Source organism: Melozone crissalis, unplaced genomic scaffold (assembly GCF_028551555.1).
Source record: "Melozone crissalis strain CALT ecotype California unplaced genomic scaffold, PUWL_Pcris_2 ptg000036l_1, whole genome shotgun sequence".
In the NCBI taxonomy this organism is placed as follows: Eukaryota; Metazoa; Chordata; class Aves; order Passeriformes; family Passerellidae; genus Melozone; species Melozone crissalis.
This window is the reverse complement of record NW_026535814.1, coordinates 10,727,467-10,746,986: the sequence shown is the minus strand read 5'-3', so window position 1 is coordinate 10,746,986 and position 19,520 is coordinate 10,727,467. Positions and strand designations below refer to the sequence as shown.

Sequence of the window (19,520 nt, the reverse complement as noted above, 5' to 3'; positions counted from 1 at the left end):
GACCTTTTTATGAGTTTATAGGCACTCATGTGGCCTTTTGCATTCCAGTGCCTGAATGCTATGCTGTAACAATAGTTAGCTATTTTAGAAGGGTGTTTATTTTCTAAACAGTTTATAACACAGTGAAGTACTTCTGTCCTTTCTTTTTTTTTTTTCTTTTAGTTCCTTATCTAATACACAACTTTATCTGCTGAGAATTTGCTGTAGATTTAACCTTCAAGTCTCTGCTTTTTTAGCTACAGTGGCATGGCTGTTCAACAAGATAGCAACACTCTTCTTATAGGATAAGGATATTTTATTTAATTTAGCACAGGTTTCAAAGTTGGTTGAGCTAATCCAGAAAGAAACTGCTTTCCTTCCTGCATGTATATGCCTAACATAAGACAAAAGTTAGACTGTAAGCTTTTATTAGAAAAGGGAGGAATATCCTTTAATGCTCAAATGCTCAGAGAGGATATTTAAGGAAGGTGAGCTTAGTCTCTCTGAAATAATAACAAGACTGGATACATTAGTCATTGGCAAAATAAGAAAAGTCCAGTGGCAGGTATAATGTCTTTTGTAACAAAAGAGGAGCAAGAAAAGGGCAAAAGTGAGCTGCAGTCAGTAGGGCTTTTTTTAAATGTCCAAATGAAGACGAGTGACAGTTCTCTAGTATAGAAATTCAGTGGTCAGACTTCAATTTCTAAATGCTGAGAAATGGGAAGATTCATATCCTCACCCCAAACAGGTGGCATTATTCCCTTCTCACACCCTTGTGTGTTCTTTCATATAATGTCTTCATAGTTGGAAAAGGTGCATTTTAAAATCAAGATACAGAGAGAGATTACAAATATGAATTTGCATTAACTGCAGTTTTGCAGAAACAGAAATATATTTATATTTCCACTGTATTAACTGTCTCATAGGTACGAAAATAGCAATTCAGAGTTTAGATTTCTAAGTGTATTTTAATCTTGGTGTCTCATAGTTCACAAGAAATTGTACCAAGATCTGATCTAAACCATGCAGTTATGTTCCATAGTTTGGAAAGCAAAGATAAATAATTAAAGAGAAAATAAGAGTTTATTCATGTTGATTTTGATTTCATGATAGAAACAGCCTCTCTGATCCTGGAAAGCTCACCTAACCATCAGTAAGAATCATCCTCTTTTCCATGGGTGCTTGTTTGAAAGTTGTTACATCAAGGTGAAACTAATATGAGCACAGATTGTTAAGTCAAAAAATAATTGTGCTGTCCGTATTGAATGGACCCAGCGAAAGTCCATAAGGATGTTACCTTTTTTACTGTTTAACCTCTCTTGAAGGATGATCTGCCAGGATCAGGAAGATCTAATTGACTTGCAAAGTCAACACAAATTGATACTGGATCCTCCTAAAGATAGCATATGCATAAACGTTAGCTAAAGCTGTTTTACAAAGTTGAAGCTGCAAAACACAATACTGAGCTGTGAATCAGATCTGTTCTTTTCCATTAGTTTTTTAAGCCATATGTGGAGAAAGAAATCTTATATAAATAGTATTAGGATATATAGTAATGAGATATATGTATATATATATTACTATATATATACATATATACACACATATATGTAGATATACATATATATATATAATATATAGTAATAGAATATATAAATATCCTCTAGATATTTATAGAAATTTTTCTACTATGCACAGTAAAACCCTCTGAAAAACTTCCCAGACTATAATAAGATATAAGACCAGTCTTACAGATTAATTAGTTTCTCAATGAGGTTCTCTGATTGATCTTTAACTGTGTTATTTTTTGTAAATAAATGCTTGGTGAGAAAACAAGTTATCTTGAGGGTTAGTGGGCATTGAGTAGTAGATGAAGATTCATTAACATCTTTCCTTACAAACTTTTTGATGCTAGCAATCAAGCAAAACCAATAATTTATTCTTCTCTGGGAAGTAACTTGCATGTAGGTTGTGGAGAGCATTGCATATGTTTGGAGAAGCACTGTAGAAGTGACTGTTCATGTATGCAGTTCTGTGAAATGAATTATTCTTCTATGTCTTCCCTTTGGTCTCACCAGTGTGGAGTTGGTTAGAATGCTCTTCCTGGCAATAAGAGAAATATTTTGTTATGATGGTACTTTTCTTCTGGTTTTTGTTTGTTTGTTCATTTGTTTGTTTGTGTTTTGGGGGTTTTTTTCTTTTGGATGTTTGGTTGGTTGGTTTTGTTTGTTTGGGTTTTTTCCCAGTTGTTTCCTTTAACAGTTGCAGAAGTTTTGAAATTATGTGTAAATGACATCTGAAGAATACATATGCCTATAGTCTCATTTGAGACATGGTGTACACTGATCACACACATTGCAGAAAATGAAGTTTTTCCATTGGTGCTGACAGTCCTTCAGCAAGATATTTGGGCATTCTATTAAATTATCAAGTAACTTTTTAATGAAGTCTTTTTTACTATTTAAAAAGCCATGCATGCTAGAGCCAAGTGTAAGTGAATGAAGACATGGAAGTAGCTACTAGGTCTTAGCAAACTTAGCAAAAAATTTTGAAAGTGATTGTACATGGATTTTTCGATTTTAAAAAGGTTTTTGTTACATATCCTATTAATTGTTTTATAAAGTTTCCCATAAACTGAAAAGGCATTAGCATGTGTTTTATAACCTAATTCTTATTGCTATGTGACTGGATTCTTAGGTGAGCTGAATTCTTGTAAGTATTTCTTTACCACTCTGAAGAAAAAAACCCCCACTGCCTACATTATAAAATCGAAGATATTAAAGAAGGATTTTAGTAAGATATTTCTAATGACTTTTGAGCTGCCCTGACTAAAGGCAGCATAATTAATAGAGTAAAATAAATCTTAACAAGCTCCAGACTTGACCAAAAGTACAGAAAATGGCTGATTTTCTTCAGAAAGGTTGATAAGTCCTTCTCCGTATATATTAGAATTGTACATACATGTACAGTAATGCTTAACTCCTCTGTATGGCATAAGTAAAACTCCGTAGATTTGGTTGTTTACAATCCTCAGCAGCTAAGGAAACTGGGTATGTGGCACACTTACTTCAGGGAACATTGTGACAGAAAGAGAAACTTCAATGATAGCTTATAGAGAGCTTTATAATAATTCTATCTGTTCTGTTTTCTGGTGTTCTCTACTTGAATAAATGAAGCTTTACCTATTTCCTAATAAAAGAAAAATGGGTAAGCTTGTACAGTAATCTGAAATACCTGTAACAGGAGAGAGTGCAAATGAAGCAGTAGTTGAATTTAGCACTGGAGAAATAGAAACTTGAAAATTTTGAGATAGAGATAAAATTAGAAATATTTAAAGTAGTCAATTTTTTTTCACTTCATGCTACGTGTATAGTCCTGCTGATTTTAATGAAATTACCAATGGTCAAAAACTTGAAAATACATACTAGAAAACCTGGATTTAGAGCCCTCTATGAATTTAATCTGTGGAAATTGTGTTAAAACTTGTATATTTAAATTTTTCTGCGTTCTGGGGCTGGGTGTAAGCTCCTCATGTGCTGTGTAGGCATACAAAGTATGGGGACACAGTGCTCAGATGCACAGCTCTGCAGCATTCAGCCTGGACCTCGCTGTCATCCAGGCAGCTGCTGGTACAGAGGAGATGGTCTGCCCATGCTGCTGTACTTCCACCCATCTGAAGTCAAGTGCATAGCCCACAAAATTAATCATTAACTGAGAAACATGGCCAACCACACCATTAAATGTTTTTCATCATTTTCAAAAGCAATATTGATAATTTAACTAGCTTTGGTACATGAGAAATTTGATTGTATAAGGATGGCAACCTAACACAAATAGGTAACAGTGAGCACAATGTGAAGAAAGCAGGGACAACTTTAACTATTATTATTACTTTGTTTATGTTTCACTATGTCGCTTCAAAAACAACAATATTTGAAGTTAAATTGTTTTTTGAATGACTTGCAAAGTATATTTTGATGGTGGAATCTCATGGTAATACTCTTCTAATTCCAATTAAAGATGTTTAAAGAGAGAAAGAAAAAATCCATCTTGCAATAAAAGTTAGGATAGTAACACAAAAATGGACATAAGTTTTAGAAAGTTAGTGTAGTGATGTAGTATGTATTATCATCCAGGAGATAGGGGGTTTTGGCTGAATGTGTGCGTAACAATTTGGAGGTGATTTCCTCTCTAAATAATACAGTATGCATCGAGAAGGAGAGAGAGACACTTAAGGCAAAAATGTTTCTTCCATTGCTGGAAAAAGATTAGCAGTTTAGTCTGACAACCTGCAAATCTGTATAGTAGGTTCTTCGATAAATAAAAATAGGACATCAAATAAACAAAAGAAATACTTTTGAATTGATTTGTTTTCCTTGTGTCAATTGGAAAAATTTTGCCTGCAAATTTCTTTCTAACTGCACATGGGCTTAATCTTGGTTTCAAAATCATAAGAATAGTGTGATATTGTCTACATATTTATCACTGTGGAAAAGAATCCTGATTTGTGGTTCAGCTAGCTGTTTGTCTGTATTCAAAAAAAATGTTTCAATTTTGTTTTGAAAAAAATCAAGCAACAATTTTCATTGCATCGTCAAACTACCAGCAGGAGGTAAGAAAAAATCTGAAGCAAAAGCTGAGTTCTCAATGATTTGGCCTGTATTTAGGTGTATGACCCCGCAAGTTTTGCCACAGGTTGTCTGTTCTTACTGGAAAAGGGAATAGTACTGTCTTGGGTACACTAATTACTATGAATGATAGTAAACAGAAATGTTAATGAGGGACTAAGAATCCATAATTTACTTACAACTGTTAGAAAACCTGATAAATTCAGAGGATGAACTGAAATGAAACTAAACTTTGTGAAATAGAGCAAGGATATCATCCTACAAAGGTAATTGAAAAGGTGGTTCAAAAGTAATTCATTTTTATGACTGAAAATATTTTATTGAAGGAAATGTGTGTGCAATTTATTGTGTTATTATTTCTAATTGTAGTGTGGACTTTAAAAAAAGGCTGTAAAATACATTTAGGTCTATGTAACTGTGATCTAACTGATTGCTAGTGGTTATCCTGTGAGTGGTTCCTGAGACAGGATTGTAGTATTGGTCCCTCTTTTTTGTCTTCACGTTCACATTTGCTCTTCTTACTCTCCACTAATAGGTAGCATAGATCAGTCAGTGTTAAAGGAGTTGCCTCCTGAGCTCCTGGCAGAGATTGAATCCACCATGCCACTTTGTGAACGTGTGAAAATGAACAAGCGCAAACGTAGCACAGTTAATGAGAAACCAAAATATGCTGAAATCAGTTCTGATGAAGATAATGACAGTGAAGAAGCTTTTGAATGTAAGTAGTACATAATTCTGTTCCTTAAGGTAAAAAAAGTGAATATTTTGTTTTTACAAAAAGATAAACGTCTTTTTTAAGTTGGCTACCTTAAAACATACAGTCCCAAGTTTGCTGTCCTGATAACCGCCTGGCCAAGAACCCTTGTTTCTCTTTTAAAAGAAAAAATACTTGATTGCAGTTTTTCATCCAAGACAAAAAGCAGTGGGTTGTTAAATTTATTTTCCTGATTACTTTACTGGAAACTGCTCCCTAGATTTTTTTTTTGCTTTCAGTTGTACCATAAAACATTTCTAACTGTTCAGAATAAGGAAAAAACCCTCTAAAGAAGCACTGAATTTACATACAAGTGTGCGCAGCGAGAAATAAATTCTTGACTACTTCTTAGTTTTATTGATAAGAAAAGTGGAAGATCCCCTCTTGAATTTTTGTAACATAGTAAATTGAGAATCTTACTGCACAGATGTTTCCTAAAATATTTCTCTTGTCATATTCCTTGAAAAATGGAAGTTATTCTTGATGAATTCTCAAAATACCATTTGCTTTGTTAGAACAAAGTGAATTAGTTAGTCTGAACTATGTATCCATGCAGGGCTACAGGAGAAACCTGTTAGCCTTAGAAACAATCTTGCCTATAATGATGTTTCTCCCAAGTTTTGCACCTTTGTTTATAGAAACATCTTAATGAATTTTTACAATATATAGTGTTTTGGGGTTTAGTATTTCTTAAGGTCCAAAAGAGAAAGATTTGTTTGCTCTGCTTCTTAGTATGTTTCAAGTTTTCATCCAACATAAACACTGTGGTTTTACACATGAAAATTATAACACTGTTACCTTTGATCTTTATCAAAAAAGCTGAAAAGAATGTCCTTCTGTTTGTTTGTTTTCCCTTTTAATTATAAATGAATAATGCTTCTCTGTGCATGAATGTGATGTCTTCAGGTCAATTGTAATCAGTCTAAATTTTGGCAAAGGATTAATGATGACTTGCTTCATTCAGGAATTCTGTATTCTCTGTTTACCATATCGTATCACCCTTATATGATGTTAATAATTCAGAATAGTGAATTAAAACAAAAAATTACTAGGCAAAGTTATTTAAGTTGGTTGGGAATGGAGAGATTTGTAAACACTTTCAAATACTTTAATCTATATGTTAGCCGTAGTGGCTGTTGAAGTTCTCAAATACAAAGTAGAACAAGTTAAGGAAAACTTTCACAATAATGATATGCCTTGAGGAATTCTAGTTTCAGTATATCCACTCAAGAGATCTGGCCATCATTCTAATCAATTCAGTGAGTACCTGTGGTTTAAAAATAAATTACAGTATTTCTTAAAGAATACTGTAGAACTGAATTGAATTTAAAACAAGACGTGAAAGATCTGTGGCAAGAAAGATCTATCAGATGTGAAAGATCTATGGCAAGTACGCTGAAGAGATTTGTATTGTTACAAATACATATTTCTTAATTATTCTGTTTGCCTTAAACTGAACTTAAAAATATATGAAATAGTGATTAGTATAGAAAAGGAGAAGTTTCTTTGAATATTTCATTAAGAAAGGACATGCCATTAAACTAAATAAGGAGAAATTAAAGATTGATAAAGTCATTATCTTACAGTAATTACTAAATGTGATATTGCATACATGTTTGGCAGAATTTGGAAGGAAATTGCGTGTTTATATTCCACATAGTATTTCTTTATGTATAAAATCAATCCTCTAACTCTTGAAATGTTATTAATGCTTACTTTTTTAATCAATTTTATTGACTTCAAAATAAATATTGTAGAGCAGTGATTGTGAATAGGTGTTCCAGTATTCACATTATTTATCTTGCAGAGCTAACAGAACTGTAACCCTTTCTGTTTTGTCATGCAGCATTGATAAACTGGTCAATCTAAAATTCTGCCAAAAAGCAATATTGAAAGTTACTTTTCTTGTGGAGATGTAACTGGGGTCAGAATTCATCCTACAGAGCTTAGTGTTACAGATGATTTGTAAACTGGAGAAAGGGCCATCTGCCTCTACAAAACACTGTCTCAGAGGGTAAAGGAATCAATTAAGATGTGTAAAAGCTTTCCCCATAGAACTCTTAGTTTCTTCTCCAGTACATTTACTCCAGGTATCATAGAATGGTGTGAGTTAGGTTTAGGAAGCAACCTTAAAGATAACCTATTCCCAACTTTCCTGACATGGGTGGAAATGCCCCACTAGCCCAGGTTGCTCAAGGCCCTGTCAGCCTGACCTTGAACATTTCCAGGCATGTCGCATCCATAGCTTCACTGGGCAACCTGCTCACTGCCTCACCATCTTCACATAAGATTTTCTTTCTGATCTCTAATCTAAACCTGCTCTCTTGCAGTTTCAACTCACTACCCCTTGTCCTAGGACTCCATGTCCTCGTGAAAGAGTTCACACAAGCTAACCTCTAGAGCCTGTCAAATCCCTCCCTCTGGATAGTATCCATTCCCTCCAATGCACCAGCTCTTTGTTGTCTGCAGCTTGCAGAGGGTGCCCTCAATCTCACTGTCAGTATCTCTGAGATGTTACAGTGCTGGGCCCAGCACTCACCCCTGTGGGACACCATTTGTCATTGGTCTCCATGTGGCCATCAAGCCATTGATGGCAGCTCTTTGAGTGTGACCATTCAGCGAATTTCCTACCTGCTGAGGGGCCCCAAATGGCCCACCACTGCGTCAGTCACAGTGAACTCTCTCAACCATTTTAGGCAGTGCTAGTACCTCTGCCATCCTGAGCATGACTGTACTTTTCCACAAAGAAGTCTGATCCAGATGCAGTAAATCTTGAAACCTGAACTGAGTTATAATATTAAAGACTTGGACCACCTCTATTACATTTTTGGAATTTGAAACCTCTAGGGTTCATTGCAAAACAGAAGTGTTCCCTCAGGGGTTTATGTTTATTAGTTCTGATCCTAGGCTGACTATTGACTATAGCCTGGTATGTTGCATTTCTTAATAAATGGCTTGTGGTAAGAACTTTTCAGTTCAGTTCCAGTTCTGTCTAAATGCTTTGAGCCTTTCTGCTCAGAAACAACTTTATATACAGTCATGCCAAGGAGACTTTGGTAGAGACACACAATATCAGGACTGTTATATGCAGGTCCAGAAGCAATAAACTCGCAATAAACACTGCCAGTCTGGAATGTGATATTTTGGAAGTATTTTGAGCTTTGCAATACAGTCTGTGTAAGACATCTCTTTGGTAGCTCAATTAGCTGATCATGTTAAAAATTGGAAGGTTGGCTGATTTCATGGAGAAAACTACATGCTCATCTATTTCCTTTTCTTTAAAACTGAGCACTCTGTCAACTTCAAAACATGCAAGACTTTCTTTGAAAGTAACAGAGAACTGTCATTCTGCTCCACCATTTTATTTCCACCACATCTCTATGCAATATTTGCTCCAACTTCTTCAACATTCACTTCTGCTGAACTTTATGGTCCTGCATGAAAATTAATTAGAATAATTATCTGTGGTAGAGGCTTGCTGTTTGGCACAGAATTGTGACTCCAGCTTTCTCCTTTACACAAATTTCCTGCAGTATATACCAAGGCAAAATTTTAGTTGTCTTGACAAAACAGAATATCTTTTAGAAAATAGATTATTGAGTCTCATTGGAACTCATTGGTGTGTTAGACGGATAAGGCAATCACTGAATAGGAATATGGATAACCAGTAACTGTCACAATTTAGATAACTGAGGAAATTATCTCCATATTCTCTTATAGAAGGATGAAACTTTTTAAATTTGTTCAGCTTTGTTTAATCTGCTTTTAAAAAGACAAATGTCCTGTAAATCCATATTTTTAAATGTTTTCTGGTATCTTCGCCAGTTTTAAGCACAGTTTTTTTATAATTCAAAAGAAAACATTAAAATAAGTAATCCGCAACAGAATTGTATTTGATAACCTAAATGTCCATTTGATTTGGAGAATAGCTATACAAGAGTGTTGGACTTGCAAATCATAAAATCATTTAGGACCTTTTTGACCATCAAATCCAATCCATAACTAATGTAAAGTCCACTACAAGACCATGTCCCTAAATCTTACATCTGCACATCTTTCAAATATTTTAAAATGTTTGATTTTGAACTATTAAAAGTGTAAGTTTTGTATTTAAAATGAAAATGCATTTATTTCTAGCTTCTCGTAAGAGACACAAAAAGGATAGAGATGAAGCTTGGGAGTATGAAGAGCATGACAGGAGAAGTTCTGGTGACCATAGGAGAAGTGGTCATTACCATGAAGGAAGGAGGATTTCTGGTAGTGGCCGTTACCGTAATCGCAGTCCCGATGACTCTGATATGGATGATTATTCTCCTCCTCCTAGCCTCAGCGAGGGTAACTGATCACTATAAGAATTTAATTTTATTCCATAATACTAGTGCTTTTTTAATGAATATGTTTAATATTTTAAAGTGGACATCATTGCATGCAATATTGAATACAAGTGTAAGAAATGTAAATAATCCTTTCTTGAAGTGTTAAGAAAGTGTTTGTTTTACTCCTTATTCTCTTAATTAGTGGCTAGAAAAATGAAGAAGAAAGAAAAACAAAAGAAGAGGAAAGCTTATGAACCTAAACTAACACCTGAAGGTAATTTTAGAAGATTTATTTTCTACAGTTTGTATTTTCTGCTTTATATTTAAGATAATTGTTTATTAATTTCCTTTTTTTTCCACCAGAAATGATGGATTCTTCAACCTTCAAAAGATTTACTGCTTCAATAGAGAATATTTTGGAAAATCTGGAAGACATGGATTTTACAGCTTTTGGTAATACATCAGACAATTTCAAAATGCTTACCCCAATTAGAAACCCGAGAAAAAAACTGTATTGGGATTTTTGAACTTCCTTCATGGTGACTTAATTTCATGTCAAAACTTACTAGGGCCTTCTGGATTTATATGGCTTGCACCTTGAGTGGTGGCCTTTACCTTTACAATTTCACTTGCTGCTGCCTGAAGATCCTTCTTCCTCCTCCCTGCAGAATCCAGAAGGGGCATAACCATAATGAGTATTCTTCCCAGTTCCCTTGGAGTGGAAAGGATACTTCTTTGGGATGTCATTAGGGTGTTACCTTCTGTCAAATATCTAAACAAGATGGTTCTCTTCCTAGCAATGTCTGAGGCACATAATTACAAATCTGCTACTGGCAGATACAATTCTTCAATTAAGACAGCAGAGTCCTGTGAATTTATGGCTAAGACATTGAATCATTTACCTATTTCAGTGAAAAAACAGCCTCCTTAGCTGAGTGTCTAAGGAAGTAGTTCATGTTGCCAAAGGTGACTTTCTTTTGAAATGGGTAATGGAATATTCATTAATTTTTTTTCCTAACATCTTTGTCACAGGATTAAAACAAGGGAAAAGGCATATTAAACAAGTTTCTATAGTTTTTAAAGCCAGAGTGTATGCAACCTTAGAAGTGAAGTCATTGAATCTTTCTGTGTCTGGTAACATGATTTTTGTCTAAGGTTAGATACAGTTAAGACTCAGATTATCTCAAGGTGCTTAATTTTCATATGTGTTTTCCATTTATTGCTCTTGCCCAGATTTAAACTTCAGAGCTACAGTTAGAGATTTGTTCTACTGAATTGAAAATTATGGCAGAAGTACTGCAATAAATGGGGTTTGATATTTTAAACATTTTTAGTTTGTGACTTTGAGAAGAGCATGCCTCATGTTAGGCTCTTAAATGGGGTTTCAGAACCATTGGTATGGTTAAGTCATACTTAACACGTATTCATTGTTTCAATACAAGCAAAAGTTGTAATTATCAGTCTTTGTTAGATTCTAATTATTTAGAGCCATTAGTTGTTGGCTATTTGGACAATCAGCTCTCTTTTTCCATTAGCATTTTCTTATTGGAATAAAAAATACTGATTTCCTAGAAGTTTTATGAGAAATACAACTGTTAATTTTTTACTTTTTCTTTTTTTTAAGGTGATGATGATGAGATTCCACAGGAATTGCTACTGGGCAAGCATCAACTTAGTGAGTTGGGTAGTGAATCTGCAAAAATCAAGGCAATGGGCATTATGGACAAGGTACCTCTTCATAATCTAACTTTTTTGGAACATAAAATATTCATTAATATGAAAAAACTTACTTTTCCTGTAATGACATTCCACCCTCTTCAAAGGCACATGGACCAGAAGAGCTGAGCTTCTGCTCACTTAGCTGAAGTGTTTAGGTAGTTGCAACATCTATCTGTTACTCTTTCTGAAGCTGAGACATTTTTGCTGAAAGGTCCTCCTCTATGTCCTGCTCTTCCTCAGTCAGCTAGAGGAACTTTTGTTGGTGCAAACTTGATAAATTTTAAATTAAATAAATTAAAGATAAAATTTCCTTTAATCTTCCTGAAGCTCTTGGCTTTGGGCAGTTTAATATTAAACTCTTTTCCTGCTCTTGACCACTTAGGTTTGTGGAGTGTGTGTGAAACTGTATTATTATCATTACTCTGGACTATTCCAAACTTCTGTAATCCAAACTTTCAATATTCCTCCTGGATTTTCCTTCAATCTCCCTACCTTCCTTTGTAGTTTGTGGGTGGTATGATCATTTCTCTTTCCTGATCATTCTCACTCTGTTCCATATTTTTCACACATACATACACATACATACATATCTATATAAAATCAATTTTTTGTTGCTTCCAATGGTGAATAGTATCCAGATGTGAGAAACTGGCTCTCTACAAGGTTAACATATTCCACAAATTATTTAATCGGACTTGTATGGAAGATTAGTAAGTTTACTTTTTTCAACATGCTACTTCTTTGAAGTTAACAATGATATTAAGAATATGTTTCCCTTTTATTATCTTTCAAGTATCAGGGAATTAATTTCTGCTTGATCATGCGGTATGGATTTTCTCCTAATAAAGCTCTATATGGTCAGTTAGAATTTAGATCGTACGTGGATTTGGTAAATTTCTATTTCTAGAAGCAAATAACTACACAACATTAGTGACATGCAATTTAAAAATTTGTTTCTGTAGATTTTGCTAGTTGAAAATGCAGTTTAGTTGCAGTCCTAGAATATATTTTGCCTGTTTCCATTATAGTACTGCATTTTCCTTATGCCAAATCCCTTGCAGTTGAAACAATTCAGATTGTACAAGCTCTGTCCTTCATTCCTCAATGTTCTTTTCAGCAATTTGTAATAATTTCTATTCCTGCAGTTGATTGACATGTTTCTTATTTGTTTTAGCTCTCAACGGATAAAACAGTAAAAGTTCTGAATATTTTGGAAAAGAATATTCAAGATGGATCCAAGCTTTCTACTTTGCTTAACCATGTGAGTTTGAAATTTCATAATTTCACTCCATTGTGCAGAATAGTTTTCTTCATTTGAGTCCTATTTAGTGATAGATTCAAATACTCTGTGTGTGTGAAAGGGCTGATATCATGTCTGTGATAAAAATTTGCCAAATTTTGATACTTGATGCAAAATTCAATTAATTGTGATTTTTCATAGTTGTCACTTACATTTTCATAGTTGTCATTACTATGTTTTACTGTAGCAGTGACAACTAACTGTATTGGGAGCAACTGTATTAATTATAGATATTATAGTCATCTTGAAATATTCATGGTAATTCTGATGTAATTTGCTTTGTTGGACATTTCTTTGTTATGTGTCCATAAAACATCCTTACAAAATGGAAGAGATACTGGAGTTTTCATATAGAGTCTATCTTTCTCCTGAGCATTAAGGAGGAAGTTTAAGATTTAAGTGTTCTTACACTACAAAGTGACAATGTCAACATAATTAAAATTAATAGGAAGTTTAGTATTTTAGGATGGGTTTTTTTCCCAGGTATACCTAAAACTGCTCAAAGATTTTGAGGTTTTATGAGGCTGATGTTCCATATTTCATATTTAATGTATTTATTTATACATTTCTATTCAATGCAATATTGCAGCAAGATTAGAATTGAGTTTTAAAGAAAAAACCTCCTCATCTGTAGAAATAAGAGAGTAATAGTTTATGTCAGAAAGGAAGAATTTGAACTTGCACATGAAAACCAGACACATTATTGGTGCCTAAATACTTTCATCTAGATAGTTTGTAGAGGTTTCAAAGTTTCAGTATATGGTTCTGAATGTGTTGGGCAATACAAAAAATACATAAAAAGGAAGTACTGGTTTACCTGGTCTACTTCATTGTGATGAAGTCTTTATGTTAATGATTTTAAAGTGACATTTTAATTTTAGTTTTTTGAAGTAAAATTCAAATTTATTTAGAAGTTAATTAAATTGTCCAGTGCTTGCAATTCAGAGGCAAACTTGGATAAAAAAAAGAAACTTAAAAAAAACGCAAAAAAACCCACTAGTTTTAGATTTTCTTAAAACTATTAAAAATTATTCAAATAATTGTAGCAAAGAAAGTCTCTCCTAAGATTTAAGGTTGCTACTTTTCCAGTGCAGTGAAAATATCTTACCTCCATGTCAGTGTGTTTTTCACAGGCAGAGGATGCTTTAATATTCATTTCATTTCCATGATAATTAGGGGAAACACTTTTTTTTGCCTTAAGGTGTCATTTGTGTACGTAGCAAATTCCATAAAGCCATTGTATCTGAGAAGTTTTCAGGGACCTCTTGATTTGCAGATTTTTGTTGATTCTCTAATTATGTATATCATGTATATAATGCACTGTTCTATTGGTTCAAATTCTCTTACCCCAAAGACAAAAAGCTGTTACAGTTTCACCAACCTCTGATCTTCACAAGGAACGCCAACAGTGTTGAGATGTGGTATCATATAGGTAGTGAAGACCCTTTTTCTCTGGAGGCTCTGTCTGTACCAGAGAAGCTATGATAAATTCTACCTAGCTTTGCTGTAATAATGTTATTACAGTATTTAAGTAGTGCTGGATTATCATATTTAACCTCATCTATGTTTGTTTTGGTACCTCATATAAACACAGTAATAGAGAGACTCAGTATCCTAAGGTAATCTAAAAGGACATATTTGATAAGAGGTTGATAGTAGGTGTGTCGGTCCATGAAGCAGAAAAAGTTGTGTACTTACAGATTTCATGGACTTGCAACAGTCTTTTTGTATAAGAATTCCCTCTAGTGGCAGAAATCAAATGGATCAAAGCAGCAACCGGTACCATTGAAGAAAACACCAGATGAAGGAATTAGATTTTGCTTAATGTACGTTGGTCTTAAATAGAGCATGCAGCAGTCTTCCCTCATAGTGCTTCCCAATGAGACACAGAAACCTTTTTTGTGTTTTAACAGAAGAATACAGAATACAGGAACTTGAAGACCAGTAGCTTAGAGAGACATTACAAACTTGTTGCTTGAAAAACAAATATTACTTGATTTTAAAAATAAATTATTTTAGTATCATAAAGGAAATACAATATTTTATACATGAATGTTATGTAAGCATATTAATGTAATGTTATTTTCTTTAACTTGGTCAGAATAAAAATTTGATTTCTTGTTCATACTCTCCTGTTTTTTTTGCCTGTTGCAGAATAATGACACTGAAGATGAGGAGAGATTATGGCGAGATCTTATTATGGAAAGAGTGACAAAATCCGCTGATGCTTGTCTTACTGCTATCAATATTATGACATCACCAAATATGCCTAAAGCTGTATATATTGAGGACGTAATAGAAAGAGTTATTCAGTACACAAAATTTCATTTGCAGAACACTCTCTATCCTCAGTATGATCCTGTGTATAGAGTGGATCCTCATGGTGGTTAGTATGCTAAGAAATCTTTCCATATTTAAAGCTATAAAAAGTCAGTCATCTACTGTATGATGATGTAAATGACTTTCTGAAATAAGAATTTTTGTATGCAGCTTTTATACTAGTAGTCCTTTCTTATCACATACAATATCCTGAATTAATGCACTGTTAGCTTGAGGATGAGGAAACAGAGTAAAAATCAATGAAATGTGTCATCTGAAGAACTTAGTCATGTAGCACCTTGGTTTACTGTAATAATGTAAATGTAGCTAAAGTATTTAGAAATTTGAAGTTCAACTTTTATGTGTAGTTATTATGTGTTGAAATAAGTGATTTCATAGTAGTATGTAATACGACTAGCCATGTATAGCCATGTATATAATGATTTGTTTCAAGGAAAGCTATTTAGCTTCTAGCCATTTGTTTTCATAGACATATCTACAGGTGCGTGGCTCCAATTTCAAGATCCTTTTTTTAAATCACAGGTCCAGCACTTAGAGTAATTATGAAAAATATTTATCATGTGAAATTCCTGCTTTTAAGCTGATGCTACTGAGTAGTTTTTCTAAACTGCTTTTGCAAAGCTGTAATCATGCAGTTGTTTTGGGGGCACTTTGTGAGGAAGATCATCTTTCCAGTATTTGAAACACTGAAATTATTAATGAATATGTGTTTTATTTTCTAGGTGGTGTTTTAAGTTCAAAAGCAAAACGTGCCAAGTGTTCCACCCACAAGCAAAGAGTTATAGTGATGTTGTATAACAAAGTTTGTGACATTGTCAGCAGCTTGTCAGAGTTGCTGGAGATACAGCTTCTCACTGATACAACTATTCTTCAGGTAGGTTTTATTCAGAATTCCTGTCCAAAAATGTTAGCTTTGCTTTTCCTAAAGTAAATGTGAAGTATAATTGTCTCGGGGAAGTTTGAAATGAGTACAAGCTCTTGAATTCTTAACATCAGAGTGGCTAGTTTGTTGTGTAGTATGTCATTTGCATCTTCTCTTCTGCATTTAAGAAAAGTTTAACCTGCTTGTTTTGAGGTATGGAGTAGAATCATCTACACTGGAAAAGATCCTTAAGAACATCAAGTCTAAACTGCCAAGTGCACCACTAAAACCATGTCCTTGAACATTCTATCTACATGTCTTTCAAATATCTATGGGGATGTTGGCTGAACTGCTTCCATGGGCACTTAAAATCCAATCTATACCATCCCTGGCACAACTCATGGCCCCTTTCCTTTGTCTTGTCCCTTGTTAGCTGGGAGAGCAGACCAGCCTCACCTGGCTACACACTCCTTTCAGGGTGTTGTAGAGGACTATAAGGCCTGCCTTGGAGCCTCCTCTTCTCCACACAGCCTGATACCCCCTCAGCCACACCTCATAAGACCGGTGCCATAGTTTAATAACTTTATTTGCAAATAATATGAAGTAATTGTTGAATGCCTTACTTGCTGAATGAATAACCAACTTGTGAAACTGCCTAAGTACCAGTTTGTTAGTCCTATATACTTAAAATAACTTCTATCCATTGATAGGTGTCATCGATGGGAATAACACCTTTCTTTGTAGAAAATGTCAGTGAGCTACAGTTATGTGCCATCAAATTAGTGACTGCAGTAAGTACTTTCTAATTTGTGGTTTCTTGTGCCTGTCCTGCTGAGATTTCTTAGGGCATTTACGTAGATTGTATTTTCTGTCTGGTAGAGAATTGGACTGTAGAATTAATGCTATTCTTGGATGGTTTTACAGTTTGATATAAATATGGAAATAGTGTTGTATCTACCTGAGCTGCTCCTATTTGCAGAGTACTGTATAGAAAGAAATTGCCTACTTCAAGCAAGAGTTTTCTTAACTTTGATTGTCAGTTAAAGTGTAGACACAAACTCCTTCCTCTTACCTGTCCCTTTTTTATTTTAAGAAATCTCTTTTTTAAAAAACTTTAATCCTAGCTGTGTGGTTTTCATTATTTCCTGTGTTCAGATTTGAACTTGTGCAATAAGTCATAGAACTAGTATGGTATAATAGAACAAATTATTTTCCTCAGAACAGGTGACTATCTAAAAAAACATCTCAGCATAGGTAAAATATTATTTCAGGAAAAATGTAGTGGAACACAAATGTCCTTGTTCAAGTGGGAGATTTTAATCATTGTAAGAATATACTTCGGTATTCTGCCCAAACAAAAAGGGAGGCAAAATCAACAGTTCCGATTCTGAAAATTAAAAGAACATATCATATCAGGCATTAACATTAAAGCCTGGCATGTGAAGTAAAACTGTTTTCTCAAATGTACTCTGCAACAGAGTATGTGTTCTCGTAAAGTGTGTTACAACAGTTTTCCTTTGTACTTAGAGAAATAAATACTAAGTCCAAATACTTAGTATTATACTGTTTGACTTTCCTTGATAGTGTGTTACATCATTGACAAAAATATTTTCAATAGAAGGTATTTTCAAGACCTGTTACACATTTCTGTTATATAAAGATTTTTTTAAATTCTCTATTTGGAAAAGTTTTTATATATATTTTAAGGAAATACTTGCATTGAGAAAGCAACTCATTAACAATAAGGTGTATTGTAATTTATTGAAGAGTCATGTGAAGTGTATGCTGTCATATAATTATTTACAATATGTTAAAAAAGCTATATTTTATGTAACAATAAATCAGTGTCTAATAAATGTGTAACTATTAAATAGGTGTTCTCCCGGTATGAAAAACACAGACAGCTAATATTAGAAGAAATTTTCACTTCACTTGCACGGCTACCAACTAGCAAGAGGAGTTTGAGAAACTTCAGGTAACTTCTGATGTAAATAATAACTTGTAGACTATAGCATTTATAATTTCATAAATTTTTGCAGGTTGAGATTTCAAAACAAATTGTTCAACAAATATCTTGTAATAATTACTCAATTTTATGCTATCACTTTAGAGTCTATTTACAAACATAATTGAAACATTATTTTTCTCACTTAAAATGTGAATGGGTGTAATATTAGTGTGTGTTGAGGATTATTTTTTGTGGGTCAATTCTTTAATTCTGTTTGTATGGAGTTACATAATTTCTTCATTGCTAAATCTTTGAAATTTTGGAAAATTTTGACTGAATTGCTTTGAGGATACACTCAGAGCACTTTTCACAAAGGAAATCAGTTTCATACCCATATCATCTCATATATCAGGGTTTACCACCTTTTGTTGTTGTTAAATGTAGCAATAAGATGGTGTTGGTGTGTGTATGGGCAGTAAACTCATACTATTTTTGAGGTTACATCAGGGAGAAACATGGTCTTCTTATCAACTTAAGATAGTAGCCTGCTGAAGTTTGTAGTATGCAATGCTGCTGCAGATTATTGTAGGTGTGGCCCTTTAAATACTACAGAAAAATTATTACAGCAACAGTTTGGTGTGTTTTGTTGTGTTGGAGCAAACATGATGTTATATGTAATGAGCTTATTATTAAGCATTTTAGCAGGTAGATGTTTGTTTTATTAAATATTCCTGTAGCTGTTTCAGCCAGTGAACTGTGTGCTGTTTCAGTTCACCTCTTCTGTGCAAGAACAATACCTACTGGTTTTGTTAGGTTAAATGTTACACTGCATAAAAAGAAGCAAATTAATAGATTAATGTCTCACATGTGGATTTCTAGCAGTGAAATATCTATCTTTCAAATAATTTTTGAAAGATGCTACTTAGGAGCAAAAATTTTTCTTGTGTTTTGTCCTTTTTGTCCTTTTAGTGTTAAAACTGTCTTTTGTTGTTAACAGGTTAAACAGCAGTGACACTGATGGAGAGCCTATGTACATTCAGATGGTAACAGCCCTAGTTCTGCAACTTATTCAGTGTGTGGTGCACTTACCCTCAGCAGACAAGGATTCTAATTCAGAGGAAGAATCAAACAAGAAAGTAAGATATTTTGAAAAGCCTTTTTTCATGCATGTGTGCAAAAATTATTTTTATGTGTTCATAGGTATACTATATTACTACAGTGTTGTAGTAATCAAGCATTGTAATTTTCTGATGCATAAAAAATGCTGATCTGGAAATCATAGATCTATGCTGAGATAATAGACAAATGTGTCTTGTTATTTTTAGGTGGATCAAGATGTGCTTATTACTAACTCATATGAAACAGCCATGAGGACAGCACAAAATTTCCTTTCTATTTTTCTTAAGAAGTAAGTATACTGTTGCATTCTTTATTATATTGATAAATCCAGCTCCAAATGAATACTTTGAAACCTGGCCACTGAACAATGATGAATGCCTATTCATAAAGTTATTTATAATATTATAACTTTATAAATGCCAAAGAGAGCCTCTTGCCTAGACAAAAATGTTTATAGAAGAGAAATTCTGCAGTGTTCTTCATACATTTAAGAAGCTGTCTCACAGTTCATGTAGAATTCCTTTATTATGGGTTTCTAACATACCTGAAGCCTGG

General features: G+C 33.8%; 1 protein-coding gene across 4 annotated transcripts in view; it reads left to right on the top strand.

Annotated features, from left to right (window-relative positions):
• Positions 1-19,520, top strand: part of NIPBL (NIPBL cohesin loading factor) — a 147,641-nt gene that overhangs the window by 100,254 nt on the left and 27,867 nt on the right. For all 4 annotated transcript variants that reach the window (XM_054283263.1, XM_054283264.1, XM_054283261.1 and 1 more), the window contains 12 exons: positions 5,143-5,325; positions 9,499-9,696; positions 9,880-9,951; positions 10,041-10,130; positions 11,302-11,405; positions 12,571-12,657; positions 14,851-15,082; positions 15,759-15,910; positions 16,609-16,689; positions 17,773-17,873; positions 18,844-18,982; positions 19,172-19,254. In XM_054283263.1, coding sequence (XP_054139238.1) covers positions 5,143-5,325; positions 9,499-9,696; positions 9,880-9,951; positions 10,041-10,130; positions 11,302-11,405; positions 12,571-12,657; positions 14,851-15,082; positions 15,759-15,910; positions 16,609-16,689; positions 17,773-17,873; positions 18,844-18,982; positions 19,172-19,254 — 1,522 coding nt within the window. The remainder of the gene's footprint in view (positions 1-5,142; positions 5,326-9,498; positions 9,697-9,879; positions 9,952-10,040; positions 10,131-11,301; positions 11,406-12,570; positions 12,658-14,850; positions 15,083-15,758; positions 15,911-16,608; positions 16,690-17,772; positions 17,874-18,843; positions 18,983-19,171; positions 19,255-19,520) is intronic.